This window comes from Notolabrus celidotus, chromosome 10 (genome assembly GCF_009762535.1).
Source record: "Notolabrus celidotus isolate fNotCel1 chromosome 10, fNotCel1.pri, whole genome shotgun sequence".
In the NCBI taxonomy this organism is placed as follows: Eukaryota; Metazoa; Chordata; class Actinopteri; order Labriformes; family Labridae; genus Notolabrus; species Notolabrus celidotus.
The window spans coordinates 23,535,749-23,557,907 of NC_048281.1; the positions used below are offsets into that span (position 1 = coordinate 23,535,749).

The 22,159-nt window shown below is 42.1% G+C and overlaps 1 protein-coding gene across 6 annotated transcripts in view; it reads left to right on the forward strand.

The window, feature by feature from the left end:
- Positions 1-22,159, forward strand: part of myo16 (myosin XVI) — a 149,958-nt gene that overhangs the window by 68,726 nt on the left and 59,073 nt on the right. For all 6 annotated transcript variants that reach the window (XM_034693375.1, XM_034693379.1, XM_034693376.1 and 3 more), the window contains exons 6-13: positions 4,424-4,548; positions 4,675-4,800; positions 8,725-8,800; positions 10,842-10,992; positions 11,142-11,292; positions 11,946-12,056; positions 16,263-16,328; positions 19,643-19,770. In XM_034693375.1, coding sequence (XP_034549266.1) covers positions 4,424-4,548; positions 4,675-4,800; positions 8,725-8,800; positions 10,842-10,992; positions 11,142-11,292; positions 11,946-12,056; positions 16,263-16,328; positions 19,643-19,770 — 934 coding nt within the window. The remainder of the gene's footprint in view (positions 1-4,423; positions 4,549-4,674; positions 4,801-8,724; positions 8,801-10,841; positions 10,993-11,141; positions 11,293-11,945; positions 12,057-16,262; positions 16,329-19,642; positions 19,771-22,159) is intronic.

Here is a 22,159-nt window from a genome sequence, read left to right on the forward strand (position 1 = left end):
AATCGTTTTTTGTACCAGGCTGAAAACGTGTTTATTTCTGCTGTAAAGATCAGCTCTTTTGAATTGGTGTGTATGTTTTTTCTGGTTCTTCCGGAGCCAGCCTCAAGTGGACACTCAAGTGGAGGAACTGCAGTTTTTTTAATATATATATATATATATATATATATATATATATATATATATATATATATATATATATATATATATATATATATATATTCAGACAGGAGAGGACAGAGGATAGAGCAGGAAACTGGGCGAAAGAGGGGGAACGACGTGCGGGTGTCGTGGAATTTTCATAGTCTTATATATATGTATGTAAGTATGTTTAACTCTTGCATTTTTCCAGTCCAAGTGTCAGGGGCAGAGTAACTTCCTTCCAGTGGCAGCAGAGGCTGCTGGGTAATAGGCAAGACAGGGTCAGTGTAGTAGTTAAGGTCTTTCCCCCTGTTCCTGTCTTTATCTGTATGTTGTGACCAACTTACTTTCTCCAGACTAGAGCACCGCTCTTCTTCCCAATTGTTTTGTTTCCTATTGTCCAAATATGGGTATCTAACTGTAGTGTCGTCGAGGTACATGCCTGATAATTTGTCAGGCAGAACTGACTTGGCATTGCACTGCACTCCCATGCCTGTGTACTGTTATGTTATTTCTCCTTGATCCGGTTCTACATAAACTATTTCAACGTAAGCCGTCAGAGTCTCCTGAGTCTTCTGTGTCCAGTGTCCAGTTTATTTATGAATTCCATCCCAGCGGGACAGGGGCCAAAGGCTAGAATCGAACCCGGGCCTCCCGCTATGCAGGTGCGCAATTTAACCGTTAGGCTAAATCCAGGCCAGGAACTGCAGTTTTTAACACATCTGCATTGCTTCGACTCTTGTGGCCGTAGGTTGCTGCTTAAGGATAAGTCGTCAGCATTTAGAACATGATTTGTTTTCTTTCAAGTCATCGCAGCTCTTTTTAGGGAGAAGGAAAGTAACTATAAAAAAAAGTGATTTTTCAGTTTCCTTCATTGAGGAAGTATTGGAGAGTGTGAATGCTTAATATATCTTGCCCACGGTGAAACAGTTCTGTGTCTGTGTGGATGTGAAGGTGAAATACACCCACAGGCCTAATGACGGTGGATTTCGATTGGGTTACTTCTCTCTCCCACAGTGAAAGGAGAAGGTCAACGCAGGAGCTGGAAATAACTGAGATAATGGTACTGGAGAGTTGGAGGCGCGCAGAGTTGGAAACGGTAGAGGCACGGACGTAAAGTGACAGAGGGAGGAGGGGGGGGGCAAGTGTGAGAATACAGAGAGTCACAGAGAGAAAGAAGTGTGGGAGTCAAATCTGACAAATCGAGACAGGAACAGACTGAGACAATGATGGAGGGTCTTCCCTTATCCGTCTGCCATCGGCCATGGGATCACATGACAAATTCATGCTACTCACTGCTTCAGCTAACTCATCAAAGCTCAGACCACCCTGCACACACACACACACACACACACACACACACACACACACACACACACACACACACACACACACACACACACACACACACACACACACACACAGGCTCACTATCTAACTTTCCAGCCACTGAATTTTTCCAGACTTCTCTCTGCGTCTGTCTCCCAGCCCCCGTGGTGATCTCTTCCCTCCTGCCTACCTTCAGCTCCCCAGATACCCACCCCCCACCCCCACCCCCATCACTCTGGGCTTTGCCTCCATGCAACACACTCATACTTGCACAGGCTCACTCTGCCTCTGTTGCTATAGCAACTTGGCGGCATGCACTCTTTTCCCCATGAAGTCGGTGTGGTTGTGGGAAAACGACAGACCGTCCATGTGGCTCTACATCGGGGAGAAATACAAAATTCAGTTTTTCTTCATCGCTGAGTCGCTCCTATTTGATGTGACACGAGATTCCTCGTCTCTGTGCAGAATAAGAACTCTTCTTCTTCTGTGGCTGCATTGTTCCTTGGAGCATGTCTCATAAAGGAAACACACCCTGTGGGGGTGAATATAGACTGCATAGACAAACTTTATTGATCAGCTAATCCAACCAGTCTACCTGGAAGAGTCTCATTAGTTCTGTGGCCTAGAGCTTATCCTTGTGGGCTATAGATTAATTGATAATCAATTCGTGCTATTACAGCCACCAAAGTCAGGTCAATGTGTGCATGTGATTATTGTACAGTGCACTGATCTTTGTAAGTTGGAATAGACGTCCTGGTTGACCTCTGCTTCTCTTCTTTGGTTCTGAAGAAAGCTACAGGGGTCCTGAATCATTCAGGTCAGGGTCTGGAGCTCTGAATGAGTATTGTATGAGTCTCCATTTAATTGATATCTTATCCCCATCACTTTTGTCTGCCAGAGGGAGGACAGTAGTTCTGCTGTCATTCAGCACTGACACTGCAAATTACCATCAGTTAGAAACATGCTGAACTCAAAAAAGCTTTGGTTGACATCTACAGTTCTGCAACAGCAGGGGGATTCTAAATACCATATTTTAACATTTGATTATGACACGTGGCTCCATATTAAACTTCACCTTAAGTTCAAAAGAGGTGAATCTCAGGTATGAGTTAAAAGGAATAATTTTACATTTGGTGCAGAGACAATTTTACCTTCATGCAGAGAGTTGGATAAGAAAAGTGGAACCAGGTTGTCATCGCACCTGGATGTTAGATAAGATAAGATAAGATAAGATAAGACATCCTTTATTAGTCCCACAACGGGGAAATGTAAGTGTGACAGCAGCAAAGTAGACAGTGCAAAACAGTATAAAGCAAACAAGAGCATATAAAATAGCAATTTTTAAAAAGTTATTAGGAATTCAAATTAAAGAAGTAAAAATAAGCATATCTTACATCATATATACACAACTAAATAAGTAAATGTATAAATACTTCCAAAACAATGTACAGAACAGAACTGGGAAGATGGGTAGACAGACGCATTGCACATGTAAGAAGAGAGGATGAAGGATGAACTGAGATGAAGTAATTAATGCACGTTAATAGATAGATAGATCTTTATTTGTCCTTAATAAGGAGATTTGTTGCCACCGTCTGTACAGGAATACATGTATGAACACAATAACCATAAACATCCACCCAGCCTCACAGCAATGGTGCCCCGCATCCCACAAATATACACACCAGACACATATGCACACACTGGGCACATATAAAACACACCGAACACATATGAACACACTGGACACATATATGCACACCGGACACATATAAACACACCGGACACATTACAGTGGCATTCTGTTTAGCAGTGCTATGGCCGATGGGACGAAGCTTCTGCCAAACCGGGCTCGCCTACAGTAAGGGGATCTGTATCTGCGACCGGAGGGGAGTAGTGTGAAGACCGAGTAGAGGGGGTGTTGGGGGTCCAGTGTTATAGTGCGTGCTCTGCGTATGATGGCTCTGTTGTTGAGGTCAGACAGGTTGGGTGTGGGGAGGCGGATGATTTTGGTGGCAGTGTTTGTGGTGCGTATGAGTTTGTTTTTGTTGTTAATGAATAGATTGGGAAATATTTGTATTATAGTGCACCAATTATCAGCCTTTAAAAATGCAACTTAATCTTATCTTACTCCATTGTTATTGTACAGATTATTAGAATGAGATACATAAAGCAGAATGTATTATGAGTAGATGGTTATTTGGATTCTGGTTCGCATAACCACCCGCTCATCATACATTGTCTCCATTATTACCCAACTAACAGCTATAAAAAAGTTGGCACAAAGTGTTGCTTTCAAGATGATTGTATCAATTTACCAACTATTTATAACGCCTCTGTTGCAATTCACATTCAACTGAACATTTGTTCTAAAGGTAACAATAGGCAAGGTGAACAGGACTTCTACAGGAATGTTAATGTTGACATTTCTGTCCTCATTCAGCTCTCCTTCTCACTTCTTTGCACTTGACACCTTAAAACAGAGATGAGTCAAATGTCACAATGTTTAAGAATTTAGACTAACGGAAACGTTAACGTGTTTTGCCACAGTGTCAACAGGTTGAATGTGCTGGACTCTTTCTTTCACGAATTGATTTGATATAATGTTGTCCCAGGCATCACTTTTGCTGTTGAGAATCAATCACTGTTGTACAGAGGTTTTGTCCAATCAGAGTCTAGTTTTTTTTGGACAATGAGTCAAATGAGGGTATTTCCCAAAAAAGTTGAACTACTCCTTTAAGGATGAGAACTGCAAAATTGCTTTAAAATGCATTCTGAATCCTGGCAGGAATCATGGGAAGTAAAGAGGTTGGGGAAGACATGGAGCAAAGAGTTGTTGCCGGGAGTGAAACTAGCGACCACTGCAATGAGGACTATAGCCTCTGTATATGGGGCGCCTGCTTAAACAGCTAGGCCAACCAGTGCCCCATCTCATTGCTGTTTGTGTTCTATTTAGGTGTGGACGTGTCCTCCATGCACACCATGAAGATGCAGAGATCCAACACAATGCTGTCTGATGTCAGACAGCTTGTAACCACAGGGGGAAGCCTCAACCAGCCCAATGATGAAGGGGTCACCCTGGTATGTACGGTCACATGTGTGTGTATATTGGCTGACCTCTCTGTACCTCTCTTTTCCCTCTGTATCACTTTCTTCTTGTTTACTTATTTTGCTTTAATAACTCCTTCTTTTGTTTTCTCTCTGCAGCTCCACATAGCCTGTGCCAGCGGTTACAGAGAGGTGGTGTCCGTGTTAATGGACAGCGGGGCCGACCCTCATCCTGCTGACAACAACTTCTGGACCCCTCTCCACCTGGCGGCTAAATATGGACAGGTATCTCCCAGTTTCCTGAATTAATCTCATCTTGCTGCATGGATCCGACATGATGGAGTCATTAACGCCATAATGAGGAAATTATTGATGACTGCCTGCAGTATCCTGCACACTCTAATGAACAGCTCCCTTTTTGAGCCAATTTGATCAGACAGTGAAACTGTTGGTACGGAGCCGCACTGTATATGCATTTGTTAGAGAATTTTAAATGAGCAATTTAATGGTCTCTCTTAGAGGAGAGGAGATTGATTTCCAGATGGGACGGAGGAGGTAAGCGATGGGAAATGGTGGTTTGGGTGGAGTCCAAGTATGAAGGAAAAGGAAATGATAACGTCCAGATCTTGCTGACCCAACTATATATTTAATTACATTTCTGGGCCGTGTGCTTGGCTGCTGACAGGGGATATTTTCATTTGGTATTTTGAGTCACACTCGACAGGTTCGTCTACCCTCAAGGAATGCCTTTGTTTCATTCATACGTCTGCCACCTTTCCTTTATGTCTTTCCTCTTTCACAATCCTCTCATGACCTCTCTTCCAACATCTCCTAAATAGAATAATAACCTCCTGGTGTCTTTGTTTTCCAGACTTTCTGCCGAGACAATTACTCTGTATGTGTTTGTGTGTAGTATCTAAGTGCATCGGACTTAAGAATGGCAGTCTGGAGGATTGGAGCATCGATTAGGTTTCCCTCGCTGTGCTAAATCAGCTCAGCTATCAGCACACAACTGCTGCCCCTGCTCCGCCTCATGCATACCAACTACTGTGTGAGCCGGAGGAGCACTCACTTACTGTCAGCATTGCCTTAAAGCTGATCTGACAGTGGCATGTCAGTGATGCAGGACATTAAATGTTGAGGAGGAGTGTGTGTTTGTGTGTGTTTGTGTGTGTGTCCAGCTAAGAAAACCACTAGTCCCTCTAATAAGCAGGGTTTTTTTTTCTGACAGAAGGCAGAAGCAAACTGTGTTGCCTGGAAACGCTTGTCCGGAACTGTAACACAAGCTGCTACATTAAACCCAGAGACCCCTTCTGCAGTGTGGCATTCAAACCAGACTGACCCTTTAAGAAGATGTACGACCCTATTACTTCAGCTAATTAAGCCTGGCTCTCTCAGCATTGTGATAAGTTAGACCCTGGCTCTTTGCTCCTCAGTTTGAGTCAAAGCTTTTTAAACGTGGGTTCTCTAGAGGGAAGATTTTGAAATGCTTTTTTATTGGATCCTTCAAACCAAAATGACGTGATGTTAAACAGCAATCTCACTGAGTCTGGCTACTTTAATTCAGTTTGAATGAAGGTTTGTGTTAAACTAAGCGAGGAAAGATTTATCTTCTTTAGTTTGATTGTAAGGTTTGTCAAAAATGATTAAAAGTGTATTTTATTAATGGGCCTTTAATAAAAACTGTTCTTTAAATGTGCATTGGCCATGGGGTTGCTTTGTACTCTCTGATCCCCATTCACTCATGACCTTTTCATGGTCCCCCCGTCAACTGTGACCCATTAAAGAGTTCAAATCTTGTGGTGCCACTGACGTCCTGTCAGTATTTATAGGGTGTGAGTGCAGCTGACAGGCCCTGTGTGCAGTAGGGACACTGTAGACTCATAGCCCAACAGCTGTTGACGAGGGTCAGAGCCAGACTGCTGAATGTGCTGAATCACCCTCGTCCATACTGCAGAACATGATTTATTACTCTGCTTGTAGGGAGAAGTTTTCATAGCTGGAGCTGTTTTGTACTGCAAATAAAGACACTCTGTGCGTTATTGATTTCATTGAATTACTTCCGCAGGAATGATATTACAGAAAGGGAAAGTTAAAAAAGGAGGCTGAAATAGCCTCACTTTTAATCCCTTGTATGGTAATAAAGTAGAAAGTCAGCGTCCTTTAATTCTAATGAAGCATCACGTGTCATTTGATAAACCCTGCCGTCCTCTAGAGCAGGGGTTTCCAAACTTTTCGGCCCATGACCCCCAAAATATTGGTGCCAAAGATTTGATTTAATGCGGCTTAATTTAGCTGGTCAGCAGAAAATTAGCCTACCTATATGAGCATGTGGCTGTGTTTCCTGTGCCGTTATGAATTAACCTACTGCTACTGATGCTTTTGATGATTAACTGTTCACTAACCCTAAACTTAGGAGTCATCTGACAAAAAGAAAGGCAGAAAACTCATTACACTTTATGTTTTCAAGGTTTTATTTAATGTTTAGCTACTATTTTTTACTCGCTATTTTTTACTATAATTGGTAAAATGTACTATAACTTAAAAAAAGAAGATTCTGGAAGACATCTCACGACCCCCCATTTGTGTCTCACGACCCTCCAGGGGGTCCCGAACCACACTTTGGGAACCCCTGCTCTAGAGACACAGATGACAGCACATAGCTGTTTTCACAGAGCTGAGATGTTCCCCCCATGATGGATAAAATATTCCAGCTTGTAAATCAGTTTAGTTTCTCTGTATTATTTTGATGTAGCTTATAATGAAGAGATTGTTTTAGAATAAATAAAAATACAAAAATATGTTAGTTGTTGGTTTATAGAGCTGGTAACTTATGTCATGCAGAACTGTGTGGTTACTTCTTCAGTTTATTATATGTACCGGTTATGAGTTATTTCAAACGGTGGTGAGTTGTAGGGTGATGGTGAGGGCGGTGAGGGTCGAGTGGAGGGCAATGTGAAGACAAAGGCTGTTTTTGAAACCGCCTACTATACTAGCAGTATGTACTGATTTTGCCAAAATTCAGTATGTAGTATGCAGAATGTGAACAAGAGTAAAATCTGCTGATACCGAAACTACCTGGATGTCGTACTGATCTGTAAAAATGTCTCAGTATGCAGCAGACCATGCACAAAACTTCCCCACAGATAACTCTGAACCAAAATACCAACTTAGGAAGCCGTACTCCTACTAAAAAATAAACAAACACAAGAGTCCAAACCATGACAAGTTATCTGCAGAAAGCAGTGAAATTCATATTGATGTGCCTATGACGTGCGTCTACAATGTAAATCTGCCATAATGTCAGGATTTCCTTGGTAGTGATTGACAGCTCAAAGCTCAATATAACATGTTTGGATGTATCACTGTGAAGCCCACAGTATGAGCTGATGTATAAGACTCATTATTATCATACAGCGTTTTCCTCGACAGCGCTCTGTCGGAGAAGTTTCTGCTGTTAGAATATCAGCCACACGCATCTCAATTTGAAACACTCGGGTTAGATCGACAGATATGCTGAGGTGTTTTTCTGGGTCACGTCATCTTCTGTACACAACCAGAAAATGATGAGGAAGATCCTTGTCTGCTATCAATACGTTGTGTCATACTGCAGTAAGTAATTATGTGTTCCAATCAGAAGTCAGCTTTTAGAGAGTGAACACAGGACTTGCATTTGAAGGCAGAGTGAAGTTGGTGAAAGGAGGGAATGCAAAAAACTACAGGAGAGGAGGGATAATGAGAAGGAGGTCAGAATTCAGTCTGTGTGAGTTCAGTCTACCATAAAAAAAACCCAGAGAGAACACAAGAGGACAGAGGTGACAGCCATCACATGTCACTGTGTTTAGAAATCAAGGCAGACCACTATGATTGTTCTCTGCTGTGACATGTGATGGACGATATTATTAAGGGATCTCCTCAATTGGGGGCGACACTTGTCATGTGCGATACACACTGCATGTATCATCTGTCTGGAGCTCAAAGTCGAGGCCTGTGTCACAGTCCACCCCACATTTACATATCTACATCCATGCTGTAGCAATGCAGTGACTTTTAAAATGAGGAACACATGAAAATCTGCACTTAAGTGCTTTTTTATTCATGTGCTGATGGTTTTAAAAGAAGATTCAGTTAATAGTGCCCTGGAAATGTTTGAGTCTTTCTCTGTGATCTAATGAAAATGGATGTGGGTGTTTCTTCCATCTCTTACAGACAAGCATCGTTAGCCAGCTCCTGCGGCACAGAGCGAACCCGACTCTACTGAACTGCAACCAGGACAAGCCCTCAGGTAACACATTTAGGCATTCACACACACTCACACACACACACGCACACACACAAATAGTGCCACTGGAATGGGCTAACGTGTTTTCCGCAAGTGAGAGTTAATGAAGCGAAGCAGCGGAGAGATGGATTTTCACTTATTTAGCTGAGACTGTGCGAATGCATTAATAATCACAGTGATAATGTAAAACACAGGCTGTCTCTCACACACACGCACAGTGTTCACAGTGAATGAGACTTTGTCATAATAAGTCTCTGTGCTCATCTGAGCGGATCTGCGACAGAGAGCTCATTATTAATGAAAGGAAACGTTCACACCTGACTCACGGCCGGGCTCAGACACACACACGCTCTGATTAAACTCTGCTGTTATTAATTTTCTAATGATCATTAATATCATGTTATTACTCAGGGACATGTGGTGTTTATTTTAATTATTGAGCAAGATCAACAGATGAGGAAATGAAGACAGGCTCCATGGCACTGATCAACATTTAATCCTGATCGTTCATGCAAATTTCCCTTCACATAGTTGTAAAATTCCTCACTATCACCATCTTAAAATATGAAGCCCATACAGAAGTACTAAAAACTGCAGTTCATCAAGTGTCTGCTTGAGGCTAGCTTCAGAGACGATCTTTGCAGCTATGACAAACATGTTTACAGCCTGGTTCAGAAAGCAGTTAATATCTGAATAGCTAATTTCTCACACTGTACGTGGGTGAATTTTTTATCACTCTATATTTTTGAAGAGATTACACTTATGAGTTTTGCCTAAATAAGGGCATAGCTGACTTCATTGACAGGCGGGCACCCTGTAGCTGTAAGCGAAAAGTCTAAAGGCCGCCTCTTTACCTCACACTAGCTCTGACTAAGTTAGATCGAGTTCAGCATTTCCAATATGGGACCCGTGGACGATTGGCTTCAAAACAGCGCTTCAGGAACACATGGGTGGACACTACGTCCATTTTTTATAAAGTCTATGTATAAAGCCAGCCATCGAACCAGGCTGCTGATGAATGCAGAGCAGTCATTGTGAGTGTAATTGCGTCTCTGGTGTGATAGTGATAAAATGTGTCACACTGAAGGGCCATGGTGTCCTGACCCTCCCCATTGTGCGCTAGAATATCAAAGCTGCTTCCATCCATTCACTCCCATGGCTTCATCACACCTCGCTCCCGCCTTAATCAATACCCCCCCTTCCAACATGTAGGCTTAGCAAAGATGTGAGACAAGCCCACAGAGACCGAATCACCCCCCCCCCCCCCCCTTCACATCCCTCCATCAGCATTCACATGACGAAAGAGAGAGAGAGAGAGAGAGAGAGAGAGAGAGAGAGAGCAAGAGATGGGAGTGTAAGGGGTTGTCAGTCACAAAACCAGAAATGAAAAGACAGGATGAAGCCATTCCTCCTCCCTGGTGCCCTGTTAGACCTCATTACAGAGAGGGGGGATCCTAACTCCCCCTTCCTCTTAAGTACAGTTGGATTGATCCACAGTGGGGTTCATATGCTGCACCAGTACCCACACACATCCACTCAGAGAGTGAGGAAGAGCTGGTGAGGGGAAAGACAAGAGAACTGAGAGGTTTTGCTGGTGCTTCACTAGCAGCACCAGACTCTAGTCTTGTTTCTGATGGCACTGAATATTAGGAAAACCAGGTTCAGTTATTTTGGAATTCGGCCTCTATAAAAATAATAACATCATTATTTATTTAGCACCTTTAAGAAATAAGGCTTTTTAAAAAACAGGATACATAGAGGGCATCGCAACGACTGGAACCAATACAACAAGGCAGCAAAAAAAAAAATACAGATACAGTCAAATAAAAGTTAAATTAAGAGGACAAAAGAAGTAAAAACAGAGTGAAGATGAAAGGATGATAAAAGAAGAGGATGGGAAATATGAAATATAAATGATATGAAAATATGAACGCAGGTTAAAGAGTAAAACGGTGAAAACTTCACATGAAAAGGGGCCCACTAAACAAATTATCTTTTTGAATATACGCTGTTATGCTGACGATCACGTTGTGTGTATCAACAGACATCGCCGCATCAGAGCCCATAGCAGATATGCTGCTGACTGCCGAGGAGAGTTGGCTGCAGAGACTAAAGGACCCCTCTGCTCCTCTACCCTCGACTGACCAACGCTACGATGGCGGCTCACACGACCTCAGCACTCCTCTCAAGAACCTGTAGGTCAACAGTTAACCTAACACAGTTCTTCCTTGTTTACAGCACAGATTGCACTCATTCAATCTCACTTTTTTTGCCCCAAATCTGTCTCCTGTTCCTCCACCTTCTGTGTCACTTTCAACTCTGTGCCCTTCCACCTATCACTCAGGAACCCCCTGGGTCTCTCTATCTCGAAGCGGGACAGCCTGCTGGAGAAGTGTGCCATGTTCAGAGACGCAGGAGGAGCACTGAGCCGACAGCCCTCCCAGGACAACGGCCTAGATGGCCCTTTTAGCTCAGGAGCCGGCAAACTGGAGCAGGTACCTTTGTCTTCTTGCATCTCACACACTAGAAAAAAGGAAGGAAGAACATTTATAACCCTTCATGTTTTGGGGGCAACACAAAGAGGAAGATTTTATGTGTTCCATTTATTCTCATGAATGAGGAGAAGGCTTGCCGGACACTACAGAACCTACAAGATTTCTGTTTTTTCTTTTTCTATTTCAAATTATACTGAAAGATTTTCTTCTCAGTGGAGAAGTGATGAAAACATTTCCCATCTGCTCCTTCAGCCTGCTTTTGTTTTCATCTTGGACATCAGTGCCTTTAATTACTTTGGAGAGAGTTTCATTAGCCCAAAGCGTTTCTCTACTGGCAGGCGGAGACTCAGACAAACAGAAATCAAAACATGAAATGTGAGGAAATATGAGTCATTAAGTTTTGATTTAGCACTCACTACTTAGAAGTAATTAAGAATTTACTTGTTAAGCAATATGTGCTGCATATTTCTGTGATAGTGTTGATTTGATGTTCAAGAGCTGTGTAGATTATCTTCACTTCAAAAGATAGTGCCCCTGTCTTAGATTGAAGGTGGGCTAAGTAAATCCTGCATTAACTGGATAGACTTTGAGTTTATTATGTAGAATCCTCTGTTGCAGATCTTTCTTATCTTTCTTATTCTAATTTCCATCAGGTCAAGCTGATGCCTCCAGCTCCCAACGATGACCTGGCATCCCTCAGCGAGCTGACCGACAGCAGCCTGCTCTACGAGATGCAGAAGCGCTTCGGCAACGACCAAATCTACGTAAGACTCAAGCATCCTTGCACCACTAAGAAAAATGGAACAAAAAAGCTTGTCATCAAACATGCATTAAATCCCAAAGCACACACCACACAAAGATAAATACAAACACATGTTTTCTCTGGGGCAGAATCGGTCCACTGTGGTGCTGTATTTGTTGTGGGGTGTTGTTTTGTTGATGATCTGGGAGTTTTAGAGTGTGATGTTTGTATCACAACACACATTCTTTATAGCCAGGAGCTATGCAGTTGGCTTCTCTCCAGCACATGTATACTTCCTCAAGAGGAAATACCACAAACAATGCGTCAACAATAATTTAACTCCTCTCCTTAACACTGCTGTACAGTTAATATTTCTATTTCCCCCCTTCCCTTCCCTGATTTATGATCATATGTAAGTCCCTGTTAGTCCCAGTATAGCCTAATCTCTTAGTAGGCTATGCAATGGCCATCTCCGGCCCACAGGCAACTTCAACCTGACCTGCATACATGGATCCAGTATATGTTGATATAACTGAACAGGACAACAGGGTGCACAAAAGTAGCTTGCAAGTGAGCTATCTTACTTCTTTCCTATCTTTGTCCAGAGTTGAACATGCGTAGTACCGATCAGAACAGAGTTTTACAGACAGTCTGGTCAATACTTTCTTTCTTTCTTTCTTTCTGTCTGTCTTTATAAGGATCCCCATTAGCACAAGCATAAGAATCAGCTATTCTTCCTGAGGTCCAACACAATTAAAATCATACACACTGACACACAATACAACAAAGCAAAACAACACAAACCAAACCAAAAAGAAAAAGCAGCTCCTCGTAACGAAATTACAAAAATAACATACAGGAGAGAAGGAAAATTGGCTTCCAATCTACACGGTAGCACATGCCAAAGGTCTGTGTAGCTCTGTACCTACACAAAAGCCTACACACGTTGCCTGTCATGCACCTACTCAAAAATGTTGTTACGCGGTGTTAGAATGCAGATGGCAAGCCCTGTGATTGGTCCTCTTGGTGGTGGAATTTCCAGTATCTCCGTCCTCTGCCCACACTGATGCAGCTACTTTGTATTCTGTCTCCTCTTTTGGTGGCGTCTCTCTTTTCTTGTTTATAGTAATTGCAATATGATCAACTGCTGCTCAACATTAATAAGCTCTAACTTGAATCAAAGATTAAGACTTTTTTATTTACCTCTGCCTTCCTATCTTAGATTATTTTAACCCACTTTAAATTAAAATTTTAATGTAATTTTTAATATATTTCTAACTTTCCTTTTCTTTTCTGTTTTATCATATTTGTCATTTTGATTATGTTCTTTTATGCCTGTCTGAATGTCTCCAATGCTTTTAATGTGTTAATGTAAAGCACATTGAGTTGCCCTCGTGTATGAAATGCGCTATACAAATAAAGCTGCCTTGCCTTGCCTTGCCTAATGCACTTGGATTCAGTTAGCATGGTTTTCTGTTCACAAACATGCAGAGAACATAGCAAGACAGGTGGCAGTAGCTCAGTCCATAGGGGCACTTGGCAACCGGAGGGTCGCCCGTTCAAGTCCCAGCATTGATAAAGTTTGGCAAGTGGACTTATGGCTGGAGAGGTGCTGGTTCACTTTCCTGGGCACTGCCAGGGTGCCCTTGAGCAAGGCACTGAACCCCCAACTGCTCGAGAATGGCAGCATTCTAACTCTGACATCTCTCCCTAAGTGCATGTTATATTTGTGCATAAAATTGTATGTATATACACCAAAAAATAACACGAGTGGAAAAACTGAATTTCCTCCCTGGGGATTAATAAAGTACGTTTCTAAGACCAGAAAGTAGGGATATGACTGGCATAAAAATCACTCTGTTGACTAGTGTTTAGGTGGAGTATTGTAGAGAGATCTGGACACTCCGATGCCACTATGGTGTAGCTATGACATAGAGTTACGATACTGTAGTCAGGGAAAAAATGTCCCCACTAAAGAGAAAAAATAGCAAAAAATATACAGTGAAAACCCTGCCTGGAATGCAAAATATGTATTGTTTACTGCCAACTCCAAACGCAACACCGGTATGCATCATGCATCAATGAGTATGTTGCAGTTGTTAAAGAATATTAATGAGAGGCATAACTTTTAAAAACACCCAACTCTCCTGGACCAGCTTTCCAGAGGGATCACAGGAGAGGGAGGCCACAGTACAGTACAGAGTTTATCTGCAGCTGTGCAACCCTGGTGCGGTCCTGCACAGCCCAGCAGAGAGCCACAGCAGTTTCTGTCTGTGAGTCATGGAGTGGCCATTCAAAGACCAAATAATGAGAGAATTCATGCTGGCTACTGTGGATGACGTGTTAGATGATGCCTAGAATTAAAGTTAGTGTGGCAATTGCTATTAAAAATATACCAATATCTGACACTTTAACCATCAGCAGCTTTAAAACTCTGGCTACAGATGACCAAAATATCATCCTGGTACTCAAATCTTTCCCAGTGTAAGCGTAATTGAAGAGCCCTGGTCTAATATATGATGGTGAGCGACATCCCTCCTCTCTATTTCAGCCTGCTGATTTGTGTAAGAGTGGTACCTCTCACACACATACTTCCAATGGTGACAATTGCAAAACCAATACCATTTATATTGATTGGAAGCTAAATCCATAACTATATTCAGGAGTAAAATACCTCCATCTCCGACAAAGGGTCCGTTTTATATTCCTGTCATTTTTTCTTTTGCTTTAAAACTGTAGTCTGGCCCGCAGCCCTCCACAGGGACCAAGCTCTCTAAAGACTGGAACCAGATCAATGTGGAGCAGTCCTGTGCTCTCTATTCTTGTAAGAGGCAGTAATAGTCTGTTATTATGGAAACCCAGATGGGCGACAGACAGTAGGGTTGGCCACAGTGGGGGACACAGATAAGGGGATGACAATAAAAGGGAGTAGATGGGTGGATGAAGAAAAGAAGGATGATTAGGATTTAGAATAATGAGGGCTGGGTTTCTGGTATGGTCCATTTTGGAGGGAGGATGGAAAGAAAGGGAGCAAAAGCAGGGAGATATCGAGCAGGTTCATCTCAGCGTGTGTCACTGCTCTGTCATGGATGTGCATGAGTTACAGCAGGCGTTATCCTTCATTAGGTGTGATGCATCGATGCTTTAGAATAACAGTTTTACATGTAAGTAGGTTTCAAACACAGGTTCCATATGTCTGAGAACTCTACTTTAGGAATAACAGTAAAAAGCCTCCATGATGCTAAATATAAAAATACGCTTCTTAACCTTCTGGTCTCTATACATATCGTCCTGACTTTCTGAAAGAAGCATCTCAAGAAAATGTGAACAAAGCAGAGATAAAGAAAAAGGATGGAGGTAGGTGGAGGACAAAGGCAGCGAACGCTCCATATGTTCCCAGCAGGGTGGTCAGACCCAGGGCTTTGATGAGTGGTCTGCCACCTTCTGCCAGAAGAGAAGGACCACAACACCGCTAAACCCCTGAGGAGAGAGGCAAAGAATAAAGGGAAAAAAGACATGACAGGAAAAACACTCATAAAGAGGCTGGATTCTTTACAAGCATGTCATGAGATGAAACAACAGGGAGTGGTGGAAGTGGCACTCTGTTCTTGGACAAGTCAGTGAAAAACAAAAAAACTTGTGGGATGAATGTTGCTCAGTGTCCGCGAGCAGTGGGAATTTGTTCAAGTCATTAACCTTGTGTCGGGGCCTGAGGACGGAGCAGCGTGTTACAGAATGTTAGCAATGTCTGCACGCTCCCAGGGGAGACGGTGCTAGCTTACAAACAGCCTGCAGGACTCTGTGGAAGGAGCAGAGGGTTAGCATTTGAGTGTAAAGGGTCACAAATTGGTTATTTTGACCTTAATTGCCCCAAGGGGTGTGTTGGAGGCTAGATCTGGTGTTCTTATTGAGGAAAGGTCATCACAGAGGTTATCACTGTAGGATCCTTCCTGACCTTTTTATTTTGCCATAAGATTACCATACTCTTATGGTAATAGAGTTTGCCATCATGAATGCTGATGTTGGAGAAAGAACAGGGCTGCACTTCTATTTTCAGGTCAATGTTAGCTTCAGGCAGTTGGTAAGTAATTAACCTTGCCTCAGCCTGTTTGTGTGTCAAAACAGGCCATGGAAGTAGAGCTTTGTGCCCTAAAAGATACACTCACATTGTCCCCAACCAGGTAAGAGAGTAAAAGTTAATCCAGATTTGTTTTGTTGTGTTTTGCAGACTTACATCGGACACATCCTCCTGCTGGTTAATCCAAACAAAGAGCTGCCCATTTACTCCACGCTGGTAAGCTTTTGTTTAAACTCTCAGTATCTCACGTTAGCGTTCAAAATAAGCAGTCTTTTCTTCTTCTGGTGTCCTCTGATCCATGCTCAAAACATGCAGTATGTGTGCAGTAAACTTAGACAATCATCTTTAAAAAGAGGCAGCATAATAAGAAGAACATAAACGGATGAAATGGACTTTGTGGTTGATAAATAATTCAGCCTTCCTGTCAGTGATACATTGCACAGGGCTGAGTCTGCATCAGCAAAGGAAGAGAGGGATCCAGTTTGGCGAGCTCACACACAAACACACACCCTCTCAGAATCAAACACACTTTATCTCTTCTATAAAGACTTAATTATAAAAGCACTTTTTTATTGGAGAAACACATATTTAACAAGAGCAACAGCTCAGTGAGTGACTCACAGGTGCATGTGTGTGTGTGTGTGTGTGTGTCACCTCAATTTAAATACTAATTTTGAAATAGCTGATTTAATGCCAGCTTAGCACTCGCCCATGTGGACCCAAGAGAGGCTGACTGAAGGAGGAGACATCTTCTCCTGCCATGACAGAATGAAGCCAACCCCCCCACTTGGCTCTCCCAATCCTGCCTGAGTCTGGATCCACTCCAGGCATCCACACCCAACTGAGAGAGTGAGTGAGTGAGTGGAAGAGCGGGGAGGAGCCCATGTGTGAGGGACATATGCAACAACATGTGTGATCTGCTGGCCGTCTGTCACCCTCTCTGGTGTGGTGGGCCGCAACCCCATCCTCCAATCTCTCACAGCCACAAATACAGAGCTGGCACACACCTGCTGGTCCGGTTACAGAGATGGCTGATGCATCACAGTCATCTTGTAGTTCAGTCTAAAAGTCAACTGGGGGTTACTGTCTTGATACATGCAAAATGGTTTGAACAAAGGTAGAGAATCTGACTGTTATATATCCTTTATTCCTCCTTTGGCATAAATTTTGCACAACTGTCTTCAAAGCCCTTTTCAGCTCTCATCGTTGGTCTTTGATGGAATGCTTTCTTCCAGAGGTTTCAGTGTGAAGAGTTCTTTTGACAGGAACATCTGAGTATTTGCAAAACTGAAAACGAAAAATTAAAATGCTAGGATGGAAATCTCCTTATTGAGATAAAGAGTGAACGTCTGAACTGAATTCAGGTCTGGACTATTGACTATAAAAATATAAAGATGGGAAAAATATCCCTGTTATGGATGAGGACATCTTAAACGTTCAAAGCCAGAGTCTGTTCAGAAGGACCGACTCACATTGATGTGGTATTGACATCCCTCCTGTTCCATTTATACTTTATTCTTTAAAGGGATCTATGTATATATATGCCCAGGATGTAAACAAGAATATTCCAGTTAATCATGAAAGAAGTGTGGTGTTTTATTCCAAGGGTTAGGGTTAGGGGTGAAGTCCGAATGGTTAGGGTTAGGGCTAACATCCCAGGGTAAGGTGCTAAGTAGCCCTAGGAGGCATGAAACCTGAGAGGTTCGGGTTAGGGATCAAGTCTGAATTGTTAAGGTTAGGGTTAGGGGTTTAGGGTTAGGGTAAGGGGTTAAGGTAAGGGGTTAAGGTTGGGGTAAGGCAAAAGATCCTAGAGTAAGGTGTAAAATTGGCCTGAAGAGCCATAAAAGAGGCATTTGTCTTCCTCATTTGACTCACTGATAAAACGGCAGAAATCCCTCAAGACTGGTTTGATGCACAAACTCCCAGTTATGAAAAGTTCAGTATTTATTGTGTTTTTGTTACACTTCCTCTCACTGTTCCTCCACTACACTGCTAATTTGCACAAAGTCCTGCAGGATCCTCATTTGTCGACACTGCTGTCAATCATGGCATTTCACACCATTTGATAGCATTGAACAACTAATTAAAATTCGACATGATGAGAACTAATTATAGTGACAGAAATAAGAACTGTTTGTCATGTACTCTGGTTTAGAAGTTTAACCCAAGTCCTGTCTGTTAACATGGAGATTAGGGATGGGTACCTTTCGCATTGAACCGATACGGTACCGATGCCCGGTACCTGGGAATCGGTATCGGTACTCAACGGTACCAATTTTCGGTACTTTTGTGTGTTTATGTGGTAAAAAATGTTAATTTGTTTAATAATAAAATCTCTAAATTTCTAAATTTAACATGTTTATTTCTCTATATATAAACTTTAACAAATATATCAGAACAACATCCAACTGTTTGTATATATAAATTTCTTCAACATGAACTGAACAGAAACAGGATTATAAAGGTGATTAGATATATTAGCTGACACGTGCTCGTGGTGTCTAATTGCTCTTTCGGGAGTTTATCAATGAATGCCTGAGGACGGGAAAAAGTCAGTTCTCTGTCTCTTTATAATAACAGGACACACAACCTACTTGTTGGGCATTCACGCACACAGGAATGGTTATAAACAGGGCAGGTAGTCGGAGCGAGAGAGTCCGTCTCAACTCAATCCTCCTGCAGCTCTGCCTCGCGGTGTGTGCTCGCAACCGTCAGATGCAGGCTCCGTTTGGCACGCTCCCGTGCAGATGCAGAGAGCAGAGACGTCCGCCCGGTCAGTCTCGAACTTTATTACAGGGCAAAAGTATGGAAAATCGCCTACTCTTCCACTCCCTCACAGTCACAAGGATGCGTTCAGGGTACCGAAACATGGTACTGTTTGATTTTACGGGAATCGGTACTCGGTAGTACTGACGGAATTTGGTCGGTACCTATAAAAGTACCAAATTCGGTACCCGTCCCTAATGGAGATTGCAGTCTTTATAACCTGTGCTGCAACCAGCCAGTAGGAGGAGCTCTAAATACTTTGGCTTTACTTTGAGGGAGCTGTCTTGTTGTCCATCTTTCTACATAGCCATGGCACTGCACTTGGGGTTGAGATCTGTATTTTTTAAATGTATTTATGTTTTGTTTTAATTTTTTTACTTGGGAGTGAACCAGAACTTAATGGCTGATTAGATTTATTCAGTAATTTGATCAACATTGAGCTCAATGGAGAATGTATTAATGTTACGTTTTATTATTCGGCATTAGAAGCACAGAGAGAGTTGTTATTAGAGTGGCAGGGTCTAGAGTTTACCTATATTAAATATAAGTCCACTTCAGTTGATACCTGATGGGTTTCTTAGTCAGTTTTATTGAATCACGAGGTTATACTGAGGAAAAACCACAACACAAACAAACTCTCCCAGGCAAGGAAAGTTATATCCAGCTATGTGTCCCACTTTGGTTGAAACTTTATCCTGTGTGTTAGTCATCCCTTGCGTGTCTCCGCTTTATATAACTTAACTCCGTCTGCTTCTCTCTCGTAGGTGAGTCAGTTGTACCTGAGCTCCACAGGTCGACTTTGTTCCTCTCTGCCGCCGCACATCTTTTCCTCGGCAGAGCGAGCGTACCACATGATGCTGCAGGAGAGACGCCCGCAGTGTTTCATCCTGAGGTACACCTTTCATCCGCAGCTCTTAAACACAAGCTTTTTTAAAAACTCTGTCGACAAAGTGAAAAAAAATAACGTGTGAATAATAATAGCTCTGTTGGCCACCTGGTTTGTTCACACCCCTCTGCCACACACCTGTTCTGTACTCCCTGAGAGATTAATAGCTCTCAGCCTGAGCCGAGCTGTACACCTGAGCGTTCGCACACACAGATGGAGGTTCGCCGAGAGCGTCGCAGCACCTCGCTCTTCGTCCTGGACTGGACGGAGGCAGCCCCATGATTGCAATTAAACCGTGTTCCAGCTCTCCAGTGACATTCCTGCTGAGTTGTAACCAATGTAGCAGGGAGTTAATGCACCCTGGCCACAGGCTATCCATCTCACTCTCACACACAAACACACACACACATACACAAGCGAGGACATTGTACTGTGCACTCTCAAACTCATACATTCTCCCTTGTTTTACCTGCGACACTTAACCTTCCTTTTCTTGTTTCTCGTCCGTCAAAGCTTCCTGTTCCACTTCATATTTCCTCACACATGCACAAACACACACACACACACACACACACACACACACACACACACACACACACACACACACACACACTCATACCAGTTTACAGGCAATCAGAGGCCATCATCCCCCGAGGCCAGAGCTCTAACAAAATGCCCTTGAAATCTAATAAAACCAGTAAATGAAAAGACAGCGGAGAGGCCACTGGACTTCACACTCAGTGCAGACATTAGTTGGAAATATTGCAGCACGCACACACACACACACACACGCATACGCAGGCACACACACACACACACACACACACAAACACACACACACACACACACACACACACACACACACACACACACACACAAACAGCAAACCACAGCACACGGCGGTCATTAGTAAGGGCTTCTGACCTTCTGAAGCCATCTGCTTGGTGTTACTGTTCTGTTCTCGACTCTCTGCACGCCTGTGAGTGTCAGAGCATGCACTGTAGACAAACCTTATGTCAGATTTAATATCAACACAACGCCAAATTAAAAAACATGCCTCTGGTGCCAGATATGTTGTCACAGTAACAGCATGTGGAAAAGTGGTGATCGACTGAAGAACATTTTATTATTACAGAGAAGGTCTAGATGGTGGATGGGAGGGGGGTCCCTGAAGGGGTGATGTCAGGTTAGGTGGAGGCATGTAGCTTGAAGTGACAGATGTGTGGAAAACACCCCTGTGACTCATCTTTTAATGCTTTGCCTCAGAGATACACCCAGAGAGGAGTTACGCACACAGATGTTGGGTTTTTAAACAGATGTGTCTGCTGTTAACTTGATGCTTAATTCTTTTTGTAACAGCCTTTAGCAATTATTTCTGCTTTCCCTGTCTGGACTCCTTTATTAGTTTGTTTTGTCTTTTTCAAGCCAACTAATTAAAAAAATATAAAGTTAAAAATCAACTTCAGTCATATTGTGCAATTTAGAATAGACTCACTCTTTCCAGCCTCAGTTATTATTAAATAGTGTGTAATAACATGAAAACCTACCTTATTGTTCAATTTGTGATTCAATCTCAGCTTTATAAAACACTGCAACATAAAAGTATTACAAGCATGTCCTCAGACGTGGAGACAGGAATATCTTCACTGTGTTACCTTCCCTCTGTCTGCAACTTTAACCCTTTAAATGCATGAACTCCTAATATTTTATAAATAACTTTAGGACCTTCCTTCACACATGCATCTCACAGCGGAATGTTATATGCGTCAGACATGCTCCTCAATCAATCAATCAAACTTTTTTTATATAGCACCTTTCATATCAATCAAATGCAATTAAAAGTGCTTTACAGCAGCTGGAAAAATAAAATCTAATATATCATGACTAAACATAAAGCAGAAATAGATGTAGAAGTAGAGACTAAGTAGAGACTAATGCACGCCAATTGCAATAAAATAAGTATATAAATAAACAACAAAGGGAAATAGTTAAGAAATAAATTAATGAAAGATAAAACATGACTTGTTAAGACAAATTAAAAAGGTAAAGAAAAAAGTCTAAGATTATAAAAGCACTAAAATAGTAATAATAACAGTAATAAGACAATAAAAATGGATGAGTTAAGAATAGATTAAACAATAGATGAATAAAATGAAACTAAAATGATTAATTAAAACAAGTTATTAAAAGCTAGACTAAATAGGGGAAGCACGTGCAGAAGATAAGATAGTCCTTTATTCGTCCTACATACGGGGAAATTTAAGTGTCACAGCAGCAAAGTAGACAGTGCAAAAGAGTATAAGCAACTAAGAGCCTATAAATTATAAATTATTAAAAAGTTATTAGCAATTAAAATTAAAGAGGTAAAAAATAAGCATATCTTACAACATCCATA